Raw genomic sequence first — 15,586 nt, forward strand, 5'->3', positions numbered from 1 at the left:
AACTACTTGTGGGTGAACCGATTCAAATCCAAACAGGCTCCAAACAACTCATACCTAACCTGTTTTAATTTTGCCTCATGCTAGTGCCCCTCTGAATCCTGAACCATGTCAGAAGCCACATCCTTCATCCACAGACCTGGCTCGGCTTCCACAGTGATAGAGCTTGAGGGATTTTCCAGGGTCCACAGTGTTTTGTGAGACAAGAATTGCTACCTTTCTTAGATATACTGCAAACAAAGGTGAGCCTTGGTGGTTTTGGTGCACAAACAGACCCTGCTAGCATGAACTTCATCTAAACATTCTCATCCCTAATACTAGAGATGATTTGAAGTCAAGGGAAATCCAAAAAGCTAGTAAAAAATGATCTTGGCACCAAGTCAGCCTCTGAGACCCTCCTCTCTACAAATCATTTTTCTCATTATTTGGAAAACATTCCTTCCACATGTGAAGGAATGACACTTGCTCTCTCCCCCCTACAACAGGCAAAAATGACTCACAAACTGTGCTGTCAGATGTACAAGTAAACAAACCAAACCCCCCTGATTTTTCTCCCTTTCTTGGTTTTAGTGGTTCCCCTTCCTGCCCCACGCCCCCCCCAAGAGAAATATCAAGTATTACTTACAAGCACTAGTAGATAAAAAAAAAGAAACACAAAGGTATGGATTTAAAGATGTCCTCTGAAACCACACAATTCTCAAATAAATGCAAATCTCCACCTTTTAAAGTATTTCTAGTAGCTGCTATTGATGGCAATTTGTGGCCACTAATGTATTTGGAAGAAGTGCTTTAATTATCATCAGGTTTTTATTATAGGGTTATGGGGGGGAAATCTCACAAGTGAAACAATATTATCTTTACTTTCTCTCTGCCCTACTAGCTTTTACTATTTTCAAGGTACATCAAACAAACAAATAAAATGAGGTCTGTACATCAAACAAACAAATAAAATGAGGTCTGACCCTAAAGTGGAGCGTGTACCATTATCTATTTAAATTATATCACAATCAAATGAAATTATTAAAGAATAAACTGAATTCCCTCCCTACACAGTGATGACAAAAGCCTTTTGGAGGGAGCAGCTTTGCAGTAAACTCCTTCTGTGCACGGATTAAACGCCTCAGCAGCACGCAGCTCTTGAGAACACTTTATTGCTCTGTGCATACATGCATAGAATATAAATTATTGCTTAATTATGTACTGTACCAGCAGAAGCAGCTTGCAGCATCACCAGTAGGTTGCAGAATAGCAAGGGGTTTACTGTAAAATTGTCCTTATAAAAAAAGCCAAGATGGAAAGAGAAGTCTGACTGGGTGATGGAGATTTAGTGCAGTGTCCTTGTGAGACCACATACCCACCTGGGTTGGAACTTAATGCATTTTTATTTCATACCATGAGCCAGGGTACACTGCAGAGTCTACAGTGGTGCTATGATACTACATTACAGCCACTGTCAGAATGCGATTTGCATTTGGCCTTTGGCCTCCTACCTCAAAATGTACCAGCGGCATCCACACCACACCAGAGCTGTGCGCCCACTGTGTGTCACTTCAGCGGCGGTGCCTGTCTTTGAATTGCCACTGCACAAACCGTAATATGTTATGGCAACAGAGGACTATATCCTCTTTCACAACTGCCAAACACTGAATGGGTACCACCCTCAGGCTCATGTAAATCGGTATATGGAACAGTACTACAGCAGCTGAGGGCTGATCTCCACTTTGCCGTGCTGATACAACTGACAGGCTGTATTGCACATTATAGTACCCTGCAGATTTGCACATGGTGACATTTCTGCTACCACATCCCATGGTGCATGGGACTGCACTGGGAGTGGATACCCATGCTGTGCACTACAGCAGCCACTGAGCACCAGCTACGAGCAGGCACCATCTGAATTTATGAGTTAGCATGCAAGGCAAACCCAACACAACTTAGCTAAAAGGCATGTTATTTTGATAAAATGGACTAGTGAGAAATTGGAGAGTTGATCAAAAACTGAGTTGAATAACTCTGATTATTTTAGCAATGGTGATTCCTATGACCCACCCAAAATAACCTAGAAATAATAAAGTGACTTGACTATAGCCATCAAGCAAACATAATGCCTCATCAACTTGCAGCCACAACAGAGGAGGCAGCAAAAATTGTGCCAGTTGTAGTAGTGGTGTGTGATTCGGTATTTTACTGGGAGCAGAAGGGAAAGGAAGAGGATCTCTTAATGTCAAAATGAAGAAACATCCTAATCAATGTTTAGTGAAACTATCCCATCCTTGTGCTGGCAAGCATGATGCTTGGCAACATGGGGAGTCTACCAGCAGGTTTCTTTTATCCCCTGCAGTATGAACCTCCCAGGATGGCCCAGGAAGAGGCTAAAAGATTAAATGGAAAAGGGCACTGGAGATCTGAGCAAACTCGAGTGACTCTGTCACATCTTAGGTTTACCAGATGACAAGACACAGAAGTTTAGTACCAAACTGTACCTCAGGCAGGTGCTTCCCAGCCTAGGCATTGCCAGGGCTGAAGAGAAACCTGTGCAGTCAGGTTGGGTTTGCCTTGTCACAGGACATCTCCCATAGCGTGGGGAACCCGCACACCACATTTGGTCTTTTAGCAGCCAGGTTATTCTGCCTCTTTCTGTGTAAGGTCTTTTTCTTCTAGTCAAAAATTGAACCTCTCTCAGAAGAAACCTCAGATGAAGCCTCAGAAGGCTTGTGGAATCTTTCTTTTATAGGAAACATCAAATGTTGAAAAGTCTTCAGACAGATGTTCTTCAAGACAAGTGAAACTGGAGAACAGACACAGCACAAACAAACTCAGTGTAGCCTTCTTCCATGTTGCCTAGTGTGCGCTACTAAAAACACTCTTAGAGGGAACACTTTCAGGGCTGAAAGGGCAGAGTTATTCGCATGCCTTTTTAATCCTTTTGTTCGCTGAAGGCACTGCTAAAGGAGCCATTGGGAGCTCTGGGTGCTGGTGATGGCTACTTGATTTGGATATTTTCCCCTACAGGTGCTGGAGAGAAGCCTATCCATTGCATTTTTCAAGTGACCAGAAGACTCTGTGGTTGTACAACTTTCAGTTGTTTGTACTGAATGTGAACTGAGGATCTTTGCCTGCAAAAGGCTCTAGGCTGTACTACTGTTTTCCTAAGCTAACCTGCCAGGAAAATAAAAACTCTTTCTGTATGGGCTGAGTGATACAGTTACTGAGATAAAATAGCCAGAAATCAAAATAAGATGTAACTGTCTTGTCAACAAGAACCACTTGGTGCCGGCCACCTCTATGAAGTTTACATCATTCACATGAATGCTTGTGAGCAACAGACTACCCTGACCCTGTACTGCCTTGAAGGATCACATGCTGAAATCTTTTCTGTTGCAGAAGAAATATCTCTCCTGCCTCTGTAGCCCACACAAGTACATTGGCATGACTTGGCATGACTCATCTCTGTATCCCCTGGAAGAGCCAGGTTGAGCAGAAGTGAGGAAGGCCCCACTCATCTAGTTTCTGCCAGCTCTAGCTGCTTTTTCTATGGAATTTTAAGTGGCCAGTTGGACTCTGTCCAGGCAGATTAGACAAAGAACGCATAGCAGCGACTTGTCCAAAGGGAATGTTGTTTCTCTAAGTTGACCACCAGAGGAGCCAAGAAGGTGAATCTAAACCTTGCTTCAGCCTTTGCAATTAACAAGATCTGCCACACAGAGAAATTTTCTCCCCTTCCTCTCTGTAAAGAATTCTTTCTGTCTAGAAAATCGTGCCAGTATTACTCTTCCTTCTGTTGCATGTACAGTCTTCTTTCCTCTTTGATGCCAACATCAGGCATGCAAACAACTCAGCAAACATTTTTTTTTTTTTAAATAAAAATCAACCCAAGAATAAATGCCAGTTTTGTTTTCATTTTCTTCGTTTGGCCTTGATGTGTCTTGCCACTGGAATTCAGAAGCCAGCAACAGTGGCTGGTGATATTATTAAAGGATAAGGAATGACCACAGAATTTTAAAATACACATAACATGTTTTCCACAGCTGTGGGTGAGAGTCTTGTATTTCTATTGGATCTGTCTCCTCTACTTTTCTTCTACTTGAATTCACCTTCTGTCAGCCCCCCAAAGACCTACTGACATCCCTGAGAAGCAAACTAGATTACATGCCCTTCATAGACTATGCTACGTTTTCTGTTCTCGTAACTCTAGAAGGTACTGATGCTTCTGTCAGTACCTCCCATCCTGGTAAGGGAGAAATTACAAGTCAGTATAGCTGACTTTAAGTGAACACACAGAGGAATATGAACAGTTCTTTTTGCTGAAAAGCCAGAGCAAGCTTACTCTTAATTTACTGTATGCCAAGTTCAGGGAGACTGATTTAAGACTGAAAAACAATGACTTTATAGGTGCATATACACTGCTTGCCTTGTCTTTTCTCCAGACAATAAGATCTCTGCACTTCGTTATGAAGCCTTTCCTCTCCTTCTCCTAAATGCCAGTGCTCTTCTGTGTTCAGGTACAAGGTTGTCACTGGAATTGCTTGTGTTGGTATTTCTCCCCCCAGCATTCAAGTGCACATATAGAAGCATCAGAAATGAGCCACACACACACACAAAAAAAAAAATCCAACACATTTGAAGGTTGACTTTGAAGTCAGCTGATAATGTTTCCATGGAGATCAAATGCTATGGAGTTGACAATGAATTCTCTCATTGTGCCTTTCCTTCCAGGAAAAGAGAAAAAACCCAACCACTTCTAAATGACTACATCCTGCAGTACAGCTGTGCTTTTGATTTGAAAAAAAAAAACATTTCTGTATACCAGCGCCATTCTCTTAGGGAGGTGTTTACTCTTAGTTCCTGGGCTTTCAGGGCTAGGTCAGCCAGTACTGACCTAAAGAATCAGCTAAATTCTTGAGGTACTGGAAAAAAATAGTATCTAATGAAAATAGTGAGAAGAACATAACTCTGCTTTTGAACTTATGCTCTAAGAGATGCAAAGATGGGTGTTATGATTCCCCTTGAGGAGATTATAAAAGAGCATTTCAGTGGCTGGTACGCAGTGACACACGGGTGCCTGTACAGCGAAAGTAGGCGATCTTTCGTATTTCCAGAGTCTCCTATTTCCTTTTCACAATGGGTGCCAGCATTAATAAATAAATAAATGCAAAATGTGTTCTCAGTGCACCAGTAAGCATAGAGAAGTACTAGAAGTAAAGACATAGCATGCTACCCTAGCTCTGCCTTTTAAGTATAATATATTGTGAACCTTGTCATGCTGTCAGCTGGGCAACTGCTTTCTAGATTGGAAATGTTAAACAGGCCACCTTGGCATCATATTAAAACCTCAAAAAATGGCAAGGGGGAGTGTATGTCTGTGTGGATGATTTGCTAATGTTTTGGGGTTTGGGTTTTTTTGAGTGAAAATAGGAAATTGGATAACATTCAAAAGGAAAGTGATACCAGTTTCTAAAGGTTGATTACTGTTGGTTAGTCAGTCAGGATGAAGAAGCACCTCCAGTCCTATCTACATATGCAGACTGGATGTATATATGTCTAGTGGATCTATGTCCATATACGTGTATCAGGACATGCATCCATCCGTCAGTGTTCAGGTTTTGAAATACATAAGAAAAGAAGGGCCACTCTTTAGGCCCCAGAAAGATAGCCTAAAATGGGAGCAAGGAACATGATCTGCAACCCCATGAGGGATACTGCAATCTGTGCAGGAGAGAGCTGTTTGAACGGAGGGACCGAGAAATCTGTAAGTGATGAAAAAGGTCATTTATAAAACCAGGCTAACTCTTATTACCTTAATATGCATGCACTTGGTCTTGTTACGTTACCGTCTGATGGGCACTAAGGCACAAAGCCTGCATGGCTGCTCTGAGCTCTGGGTCTCATCACAGGTCCATGAAGACTTCCATCAGCTCCTTTTCTGCCTTCCACAACACCCTTGTAATTTGTTTGAGGGTTTTAAACAATCAAGAGCCTTAGAGAGGTTTAAACATTTAAAACCCATTAACACTGTGCATTAACTCAAGTTCATTCCAATTCGAGGCCTGAAATCACTTTAAAGCATAATGCAAAATGTAACCAAAAGTGCAAGTAAGAACAAGAGTGTATGTGTGTGGTGTGGGAGGCATGGCAGAGAGGGGACTGACCTTGTCACACTGAGGCTTTTTTCAAAGACTTTCATAACCAATTTATGGCACCTCTTGATACAAACCAGCCTTTGTCTCCATCTGGAGGTCAATCTGCATAAATAAATTCTTACAGTGGTCTGCAAGGAGTTTTGCTGAATTCTTAAGTTCTTAAGCAGTCATCACTAATTTAGTATCTCCTATAGGATCAAAACTTGATCAGCATCTCACCGTTTCCAGTAATCTAACTTTTTTTGATTTATAAATACTTTCCAAACTGACAAAAGGTATTATGCCTTTGTGAAAACTGTATTTATGCCAAGCTTCACAGCTCAGATAACCGCTACTTATTGTAGACTTCTGTTTTTATAAAGATGATGTGCTTTTCCTTAAGATCTGTATGCATACACTTGTGCACACCCATATGCATTTGCCTTTCCATATAAAAAAAGATTTCATGTAAACTCTCTAACGCTATTCCTTTTGGGAAAGAAGCAAAAGAAACTGAATTTTCAAAGAATGTTATGGAAAAGGAAAAAAAATAAATATGAACACAGAAAGTATTTTCCAACTTCCATGTCACCTCAAGTGAACATCCTGAAGAATGGGTAGAGGCCTTGATTATTGATGAGAAATAGAAATCCTAGGCGCCCTGTTTGACACACTGTATTTCTAAATGAACACCGAAGAATGTCTTTCGCTTTCTCTTTTTGTTTATCTTTCTTTTTGCCTCCTCTTGGCAGCTGCTATGCAAGTACTTTGTAACTGCCTAGGAGATGTCAATCACAGAGCTTTGCCTTACACTTGCTGTATTAAATTGCTCCATTTTTGTTTCCTAAATTATTCAGCAGTGGAATGATTATTTTGAGATGGCAGGACCACAGTTGTGTAGAATAAACACTCTTATTTGCTACCGCTATGTGCTATTTTCAAAGTACAGTGAGTTAAATTTGGGACTCAAATGACTCAACAGCTGGTAACGATCCATGGCTGCAAATACACAGATGCCTCAGTTGTCATCTACTAACATATGCACAGCACAGGCGAAGGAAGCACAGCACACAGGCTTGGGGAGTTTGAAGACCAGACTGTCCGTGGAGGTGGGGAGTGACAGAGGATACAGATGTGTGCAGCACATCTGTACTGACAAATGTGCCACATGGGCTCCCAAGCCCTATTTTGAGGTCCCACTTTCTGATGGAGTTTGCATCCCCCAGTATCAGCCTTGTTGTCAGCTCCTGGCCACAGCAAGTAGTGGTCTGGCAGCTGCTGGGCTCTAGCAGACACTGGCACGAAGCCCTGAGTGTGTCCTTGTCCCCCCCGGCACCTTGTGACAGACCTGTGTGGCATGGATGGGGTGGGAGAAGGTGACCACGTGTAAATGGTCAGTTCATCCTCCGGCTGCAGGGCTAATAAAGCAGTTGGTTGACTTACCCCTGGACTGAAGGAAGGAATATTTTGGAAATACTTCTGAGAAGGGAGAAGGATGGAAATTATTTATAAAAGGTTGTTTCTCCCTGGATTAGAATATGAAAGCAGAATGTACTCATACATTCTAAGTGGGTTGTTCTTTATTTCTTTAATAAACATCCTTTCTTGTGTATCTGAAATAAAGCGTTAAATTGTGCCAGCACACCTGCATAACTTGAATTTTTCTTCCCTCTCACACATCTTTCCTGCCTGCTTATCTCTGCTACAGCAGCCAGCACTGGAAAGAATAGGTGTTCACTTCTGCTGTGGGAAAAGGTTTGAAGCTTTTGTAACCCTGACCTAACTCCTGTGAGTATGGATGAGCTGCGAAGAGCAATGTTTCCACAGCACTCTTAGGTGGGTCAGAAGAAACCCAAATCACCAGCAGAAGTGGGCTGGCAAATGGTGCTCAAATCCCCCAGACTGGCAGAGCATCACTGGAGAGGAGAGAGGAGGAGAGGATGAAAGACATTCCTGATGTTTCTGAAAGTAAATGCTAGGGCAGAAAATCAGAGGGAAAACTCCATAGCACTGCTGTATGTGTGCAGCAAGACTTCCAGGCCTTTAAGTGCCAGTAAAAAAAAGTATTTCAGACTCCCAAGCAAAGCCTCAAGCCCAGTATTTCATGCAAAAATGTCACTAGGCAAAGACAAGAAATGAGCTGCTATGTGAGACTACAGATCATTTTATTACAGATCTGCATGGTGAAGCTAAATCACATGAATAAGGGCATTTAGCAGCTGGAATAATTTTCAAATAGACTAATTAGAGACTGAATTATTAATGGTAAAATTTATAATTGGCTCAAAGCAAGGTTACAGCAAGAAACATGCTTGACTTTGCAAAGAATAATGAATATTTGCAAGGCTAGTAAAATTACATGCTTCTCTAAGGAAACTTAGCAAATGGGGAAAAAACCCTAAAGTGATCCTAAAGTGCATGTCACAAGACAAAACTGGCAGAGACCAGATAAGAGTGAAGAGAACAGGTAAAACAGTAAACAAGCGCAGAGATGATTTATTGCATTTATTTGCAGTAAATTTGGAACAAAATAAGACAATGCAGAAGTCTCTCCCTGAAGGGCTGCCTTGTTAGGCATGCAGTAAAACCCCTAACTATTTCACTGGAATGTGTTCTCAGTACAAATTACAGACTTACAAGAGGAAAATACATGAATGTGTGGCTGAAGGACAGAACTCTGATAAGGATGATAAAATCTCTTTCTTTGTGGGTCTTTGAATACATCTACAGAGGCAAGTAATGTAGCTTTGGCCAGGGGTGATTTTGTGCTGTAGCAAGCACCAGAACAAGGTATTGGAAATGCCATTTTATATTTCCAGCTGGGATAAGGGACAGCAGTTCAGCAAGGAGGTGTACCAGGTCGGGAAGGGAAGGAGGCAACCGCTGCTAAAGCACGGGAGCGCATCACCACGGGGCAGCCCTGCCACCCCACTTTCCCCAAGCAGGCGCTGATGAGGAGGAAAAAGGTTTTGGGGCATTTAAGTACAAAGTCAGCCCTGTCCTCAAAACTAGAAATAAATCAAGCCACATGATGTTTCGAAACAGCTGACAAATTAAATCAGAGCTGAACTGGGAAACAACAGGTTATCAGAGATTGTATTTAAAAGCTGCTTTTGTAAAGCGAGTACAATACCAGAAGGTGTGGTGAGGTTGAGTTTGCACAGCTGTGGAAGGACAATCCACCTAGCAGAATCTGAGGTGCTAAAACAGGAAGATCCTATGAATTAATATGTTGGTCAGCAGGTGGAAAACCCCAATAGTTAGATGGATATCTAGCTTGTCTGCTTATCATGAAAAAGAAAATATTCTTGAACAACCCAAAGAACTGATACAGGAATTTGCCTTGGTAGACTTCCAGTGTGGCACTTCATAGCATCTCAACTCGTTGAAACTGGAAGGAAACCTGAAATCTGACCTTGACCTGGCAGTAATATTAGATACTGTTGAGGGAGTAAAGACACCAATCAAATGACTTGACAGGTTTGCCATGATAATAAACCCAAACAAGTTAAAGCTTTGAATACATTCAAAAGAGCTCAGAGCCAGAAAATGTGAGCACTACTTCCTGGGAACTGATGAGGAGGTCGTGTCTAGACTTCAAAAACCAAAGGCATGATTTTGGTGCAAGTAAATGTAACTTTCATCAAAACACAATGTAAAAAATGCCCCATATGCATTTCCTCAGGTAAATGTTTAACTGAATTCCTTTTAGACTACTACCACATACTTGATAAGCATGAAAACATCAGGTTTGCCACAGGACTCTGACATTTGGAAGCAGTGTTACAGATGCTTCAGAGGCTCCAGAAATTATTATAAAATTACAAAATTACTGGATGACATGCCCAGTATGGAGCTTTTACCGGTACAAAGATTTTCAATAATTTGCACGTAGAGAAAACGCAAGAAGCTGCAAGAGGATGTGCTTGAGGAGTTATGCATAATTTGAGTGTGACCCACTTCTGTAATAGAATTAAACAGTCTCAAATAAGATGCATAAAATGAACTAGTCTTAGTGAAACTTAAAAGCACAATTCCAAATGGAGAAACTCTCAGGAAGAGAAACTCTCCCACCTTGCAGGATAAAATCACACTGACAATACTAAAATGAAACTACAACAGATACTGCAACTTTGGGTACAGGAGGCTATGCAGCAGTACCATTATGCAAAATGAGGTCAAAAATACTAAACATAATTTGCAGTATCCATCTGGCTCTGCACAAGATGAGGGACTGAAAAAAATATTCTACTACGGTCAGGCAAATGCTGTTGTTCAAGATAAGGAATCCAAGTACAAATTCTACAATAAATACAGAAAAATTTGCAGAACAACTTTGGAAGCCACGAGAGACCTGTAATTGCTGTTGATATAGATACATTTGGATTAATCAAAAAGATGATTTTGTAATAATTTTTTACTTGTTACAAAACATGTTGAATAACAGTGTAAATCACAGTTTATATGTCCTGGATTCCAGATGAGCTAATACCAGATAACGGCCTGCATTTCACAAATTACTTATTTCAGCAATTTGCTTGAGAAATCAGATCAAGCACGCTAAAGCAAGTCCTTATTAGGCACCGCCACATGGGCTAGCAAGGATACTGTTCAGTAAAGATAATAAAAAACCGGAGGTCCAAGGAAACCACGTCTGGTCTTGTTAGATTATCATAGCACATTTCCCAGTGCTCCACTGAGATTTCCTGGTCAAAGAATTATGGGCAATAAGGGACAAACCCCATAGATATGGTAAGCCAGGAATGTTTAAGCATTACAGAGGAGCTATTTGTCTAGAAATTAAAACAGAGCAAATGCTACAAACATAGCCAAGACAAGCGGCATTGCAAATGAAAAGGTAAGTTAGATTTCAGGCTGATTATATAGCTACTGTTTTAACACAGTCTGAGTTTTAACTCTCATCTGCAGCGAGGTCAGATGCCATAAGCCTCCCAAAGCATTTTTCCTGTTACTAGGCCAGAGAAAAAGCTAGGCAAAACTAAGAGGCACACTAGCTCCATGCATTTTGAGGACCAGCAGGATGAAATGTAGACAGCATTTACACCATCACAGAAGTAACATCTTTGTATTCAAACTCTGTCCAGGAATAAAAAGGTTCAAATTAAAAGATTCATTGGCTGTAAAAGGAATGACTATGCAACATATGACACAGTCCGAAAACATGGATAGCTACTGACTTTTAGATTAGATGGTCTATTTGTGTATTTTTTTAGCTGACTGCTTCAGTTTGTAGGTGTTACTTTATGCACATATGCTGTTAAAAGAAATCAGGAAAGGTATAGCAGATGCCACTGACTTGTGCAAAACAAGAAAGAGATCAACCTTTTGTAACCCTGATCCACATGTCTCTGCTGGAGCAGAAAATAAGTTTGATCTCCTCCCAACACATCTTTATTAAAAATATCACACATCTTGACAGAATTTGACAGATAAAAAAAATCTAGTGCCTCGCATTTCAATTAGTTTAAGATTCCAACTACTGGACTTTTATGTCTATGCAAAGAGCATGCTACAACCAGATGACTTCTCCTTGCATAGGTACTTCCACACTGTGTTCCAGTCAATTACAAACCTTCTGTTAAACAGTTTCAAGCAATCGCCTTTTTGCGGCATGCTGTATTTTTCTTCTTTTTCAGACCTTGAGTCATTCTTGCAGCTCTTCTGCAAACATCTCCCAATTTTTCTATGTCCTTCTTCAGTATGGACACCAGATTAGGATGTCCAGAAATAGATGCCCTTTGCCCAGAGATAACCCCACCTCATGCTCTTATTGCACATTCCCATCAAAATAGGTACGTTTAGCAGCTGCATTGCACTGAGAGCTCCTGTGCAACTGGATGCTCCCAGCAACCATGATCCCAGAGACCTTTTCAGAGCTGCTGCTTTCTGCAAGGCAGCCTCTCATTCTACGAGGATGACTGACACTTTTTGTTCCCAGTTGCATAACCTCGGATCTGTCTCCGTTGAAACACGTATTGTTTGAGCATACCAAAAGACGGTTTTGTGAGCTATGAGTGACCCATCCCATTATGCATGGTTACACTGAGTCTTGTTTCACCTGAAAACTTTTATCAACCGACTTTCAAATCACTGACAAATAACATTAAGCCAACAAGTAATCTCTGTAGCTGCACTAGAAACTCCCCCATATATGATGAAGATTTCCAGTTAGTAAAGAATTCTTAGCTAATTCCTAATAAAATTGTTTTCTATATTTATTTAGTATAGTCCTAATATTTTAATCTGAATGTTGTACTGTAGTAAATGAAATCCACACAGATACTTGAGTATAATAGAGCAAAATAGGCCCCTGTGCAAACTAAGCTTTTAATTACATAAGAAATACCAAGCTAATCTGGCAGACCCATTGCCCATAAAGTATCGACACTCACAACAAACCATTTACAGACATCTGCATATAGACCAGTGTGTGCTCACACAAGGTACTGGTAGACTTCAAATGTGTTTTGGGGCACCAAGAGAGCTAATATCTATGTTACCGCACCAACAGCACTGGAACATAAATACTTGTTACCCGAGCACTTAACTCCTCTTCTGGGACTAAAGAAGCTTTCCTGTAATTCATACACTCCGCCGTGTCACACCACAGAACAGGTGAACAGGTGACCACATGCACTATGATCTGCCTGGGAGGCAAAACCCCAGTCGAACAAAAAACACCAGCAGAGAAAAGAGAGAATAGAAATAGTGCTGTTCACTATGAGGCGTTCACCCAGCGCTGTGTTTGGGACTTGACTCTCACATCCTTCATTTCAAGTAACTGCGTGTCATGAAACCTGCTGACAGAATTGGATGGCATCTGTAGTAAGAAAGGCTGGAACATTACACGGGAAATGTTGGGTGACCTCGAGGGCTGGTGTAGTAGAAAGGGGAAGAAGCTCAAAAGCATAGAGTGCCGGGGCATGTACCTGGGGAGTAATAAACAGAACCTCTGCCGTAAATTGGGATATCATCAGTAGGAAATTACAAAGGAGGAGAAGGGCCTGGATGTATTATCCAACTGAAAGACGACTGTGGGTATCTAGTGTGACCCTGCATGAAAAAGGCAAATGTGATAGATACATTAGAGAAAGAAGAGAGACACATAAACTAAAGGTTACATTCAACTCCAAAACAACTGATGAGGAATAAATACATATTAAAATTTTGAGCACGGTTTCTAGTTACCAAAGTAAAGAGTCTCACTGTGGTGAAACAGGATGTGGTGGGAATAACATCTGCACAGTCTTCAGATTTTTATTACTAAATTTATTAAGCTTACTAAGTTCAAGGGTGACAATGTTACTTGCAAAAACAGAGCACTGGACTGAACAACTCAGAAGGCCCTTTCCAGTCCTGTGACTTATGGACACTGTTATGTGACAGAAGTAATGTAACTATGGTTGGGTTATCTTTGATGTCCACCAGAAGGAGCTTGGGATGAAACCAAGTCCAGATCACCTAAACCAACTCTGAAAACATGTTTTCAGCGACTTAGAAAAGAAGGGACATGTGGAAAGAGGAAACATGAAAACAGCGAGGAAAATACATTTCTTCAAACACCAACATCCTTACCTCCCATGAGGAAGAGAAGCCCCGCCACATACTGCATAAGGCCTCGATCCCAACAGCACCCCAGCACCCCAATAATCCATCCGAAGAGGATGATGGCCACAGCCATGCCCATGAAGCCAGCTGTCATCCTACGCAGATCTGCAGTGGGAAAGACAGAAAAACAGTATGTGTGTGAACAGTGAATAATTAGCATCATCAGAAGTTTGTAACAGTCTCAATCCAAAACACTACTGATCTGCAAGGTCTTTAGTGTGTGTTGGCATGGGATGATTTGAGTAAGGATGGTTCAGAGGGAGGACAATCCATAAATTACGGAACTAGCTTGGGCTGGGGAGAAAGAGCAGGTGACTATTTCACCATACAACAAGGCTCAGTGCAGATGCTCCCAAGTGATTTGTGACAATTTGCTCAGGAATTAAAAGTTGTAAAATGGCCTCAGTGCAATGCTGTACCTAATAGCTCTAGTGTCTGAGTAGCACAGCATCTGTTTAAATCCAGCCTTCTCATCTCCATCCATTACTCTACTGCATCCAATGGATCTACCTGCTCAAACTGATATACAAAGCAGTCTCTATGCTTTGCTCCAGTGCAGACGTGATGGGGAATCCACCTTGGTTCTGACCCCCTGTATGATCCTGGGCAAGTCATTGAGCCCCTCTGGGCTGTGACTTCCCACGTGTAAGTTGGGCCATGATGCCTTGCTGTCCAGCAATGGTGTGTGTGGAACCCGGTACCTCCAGGATGGTGAGGCACACAGATCTTCTGGTGTCAGAGATAATAAATGCACTGCAGATACATGGCTAGGGCATAGGACACTTTATTGTCTTTTCTTGTATCTATATGGTGACCTTGTCAGATGATTTTTGGTGAGGACATTTCTGAGTGCTCTGGGGAGCACTCAGAGTAAGAGGAGGTCAGGGGACTGGAGTGAAGCATTTTGTGCTCTGCAAGTGAGGACTGAGTACATCTGATATGGGTGCATGGGTTTGACCTCTATTTATCTCATAAATAAAGGAAAAAGATGCCCAGGACCTAATGTAAGGAACCCTTAAATTAGACCTGGCTACATCACGTATTTGCCATCTGCAAAAAGAATGGGACTACTGGGATCCTCTGACTCCCTCTGCATGTGCTGGAGGGAAAAAGAAATTTTTCACAGATGTTTTTGATGTGTAATCTGGGCAGGCAGACCACCTGGCAACTGAAATAGCAAGGACTATGAGAGCTAAAGAGCATCTTTACACCCTCAACAGAACAGATGAGGGCATCTTCACTAACATTTGATTGTTCCCTGTCCCCCATCATGCAAGCTTAGAAAGTTTAAGCACTGATATGTCAAGAGTCTATGTGCAGGGAAAATTCCAGCCAAGTCAGTTCTCCAAACATTTGTTTCCCTCCTGAAACATTTTCTTTTTTTTTTTTTTTTTGCATACGAATGATTTCACTTTCTTACAAGAAACAGAATGCTTATGACAGGGGGAGGAAGATTTGAAAACGGTGAATCATCCACCAGTCTCTGTGGCAGCTTTTCTCCTTGGCTGCCCTTTGACTGTTTCTCAATTTCTGTTATTTTTTTACCTTTTTCCCACAGTGGAGCCAAAGGACCACCAATACCAGCAGAGCAGATTCAGTGAAATTTGTGAACAGTGATAAATCAGCATTGTCAGAGACTTACAAAACTCCTTACCCAAAATGCTAAGTGTCTACAAGATCTATAGGTGTGTTGGGACAGAATTATTTGATCCAGTGGAAGGCAGCTTAGTCAGGGCTGTGTTCATTACGTCAGTTCTTATGCAAGATTGAGTTGCAGAACTCTATCCTTCTCTTGAAACTATAACCAGTTCCTGTAGATTGGACACTGTTTTTTCAAGGAG

The 15,586-nt window shown here is 41.5% G+C and overlaps 1 protein-coding gene across 1 annotated transcript in view; it reads right to left on the reverse strand.

Annotated features, from left to right (window-relative positions):
• The window catches only part of TMEM178B (transmembrane protein 178B), a 236,965-nt gene that overhangs the window by 17,764 nt on the left and 203,615 nt on the right, over window positions 1-15,586 (reverse strand). The window contains exon 3 of the mRNA XM_040596335.1: window positions 13,713-13,850. Coding sequence (XP_040452269.1) covers window positions 13,713-13,850 — 138 coding nt within the window. The remainder of the gene's footprint in view (window positions 1-13,712; window positions 13,851-15,586) is intronic.

Source organism: Falco naumanni, chromosome 5 (assembly GCF_017639655.2).
Source record: "Falco naumanni isolate bFalNau1 chromosome 5, bFalNau1.pat, whole genome shotgun sequence".
Classification (NCBI taxonomy): Eukaryota; Metazoa; Chordata; class Aves; order Falconiformes; family Falconidae; genus Falco; species Falco naumanni.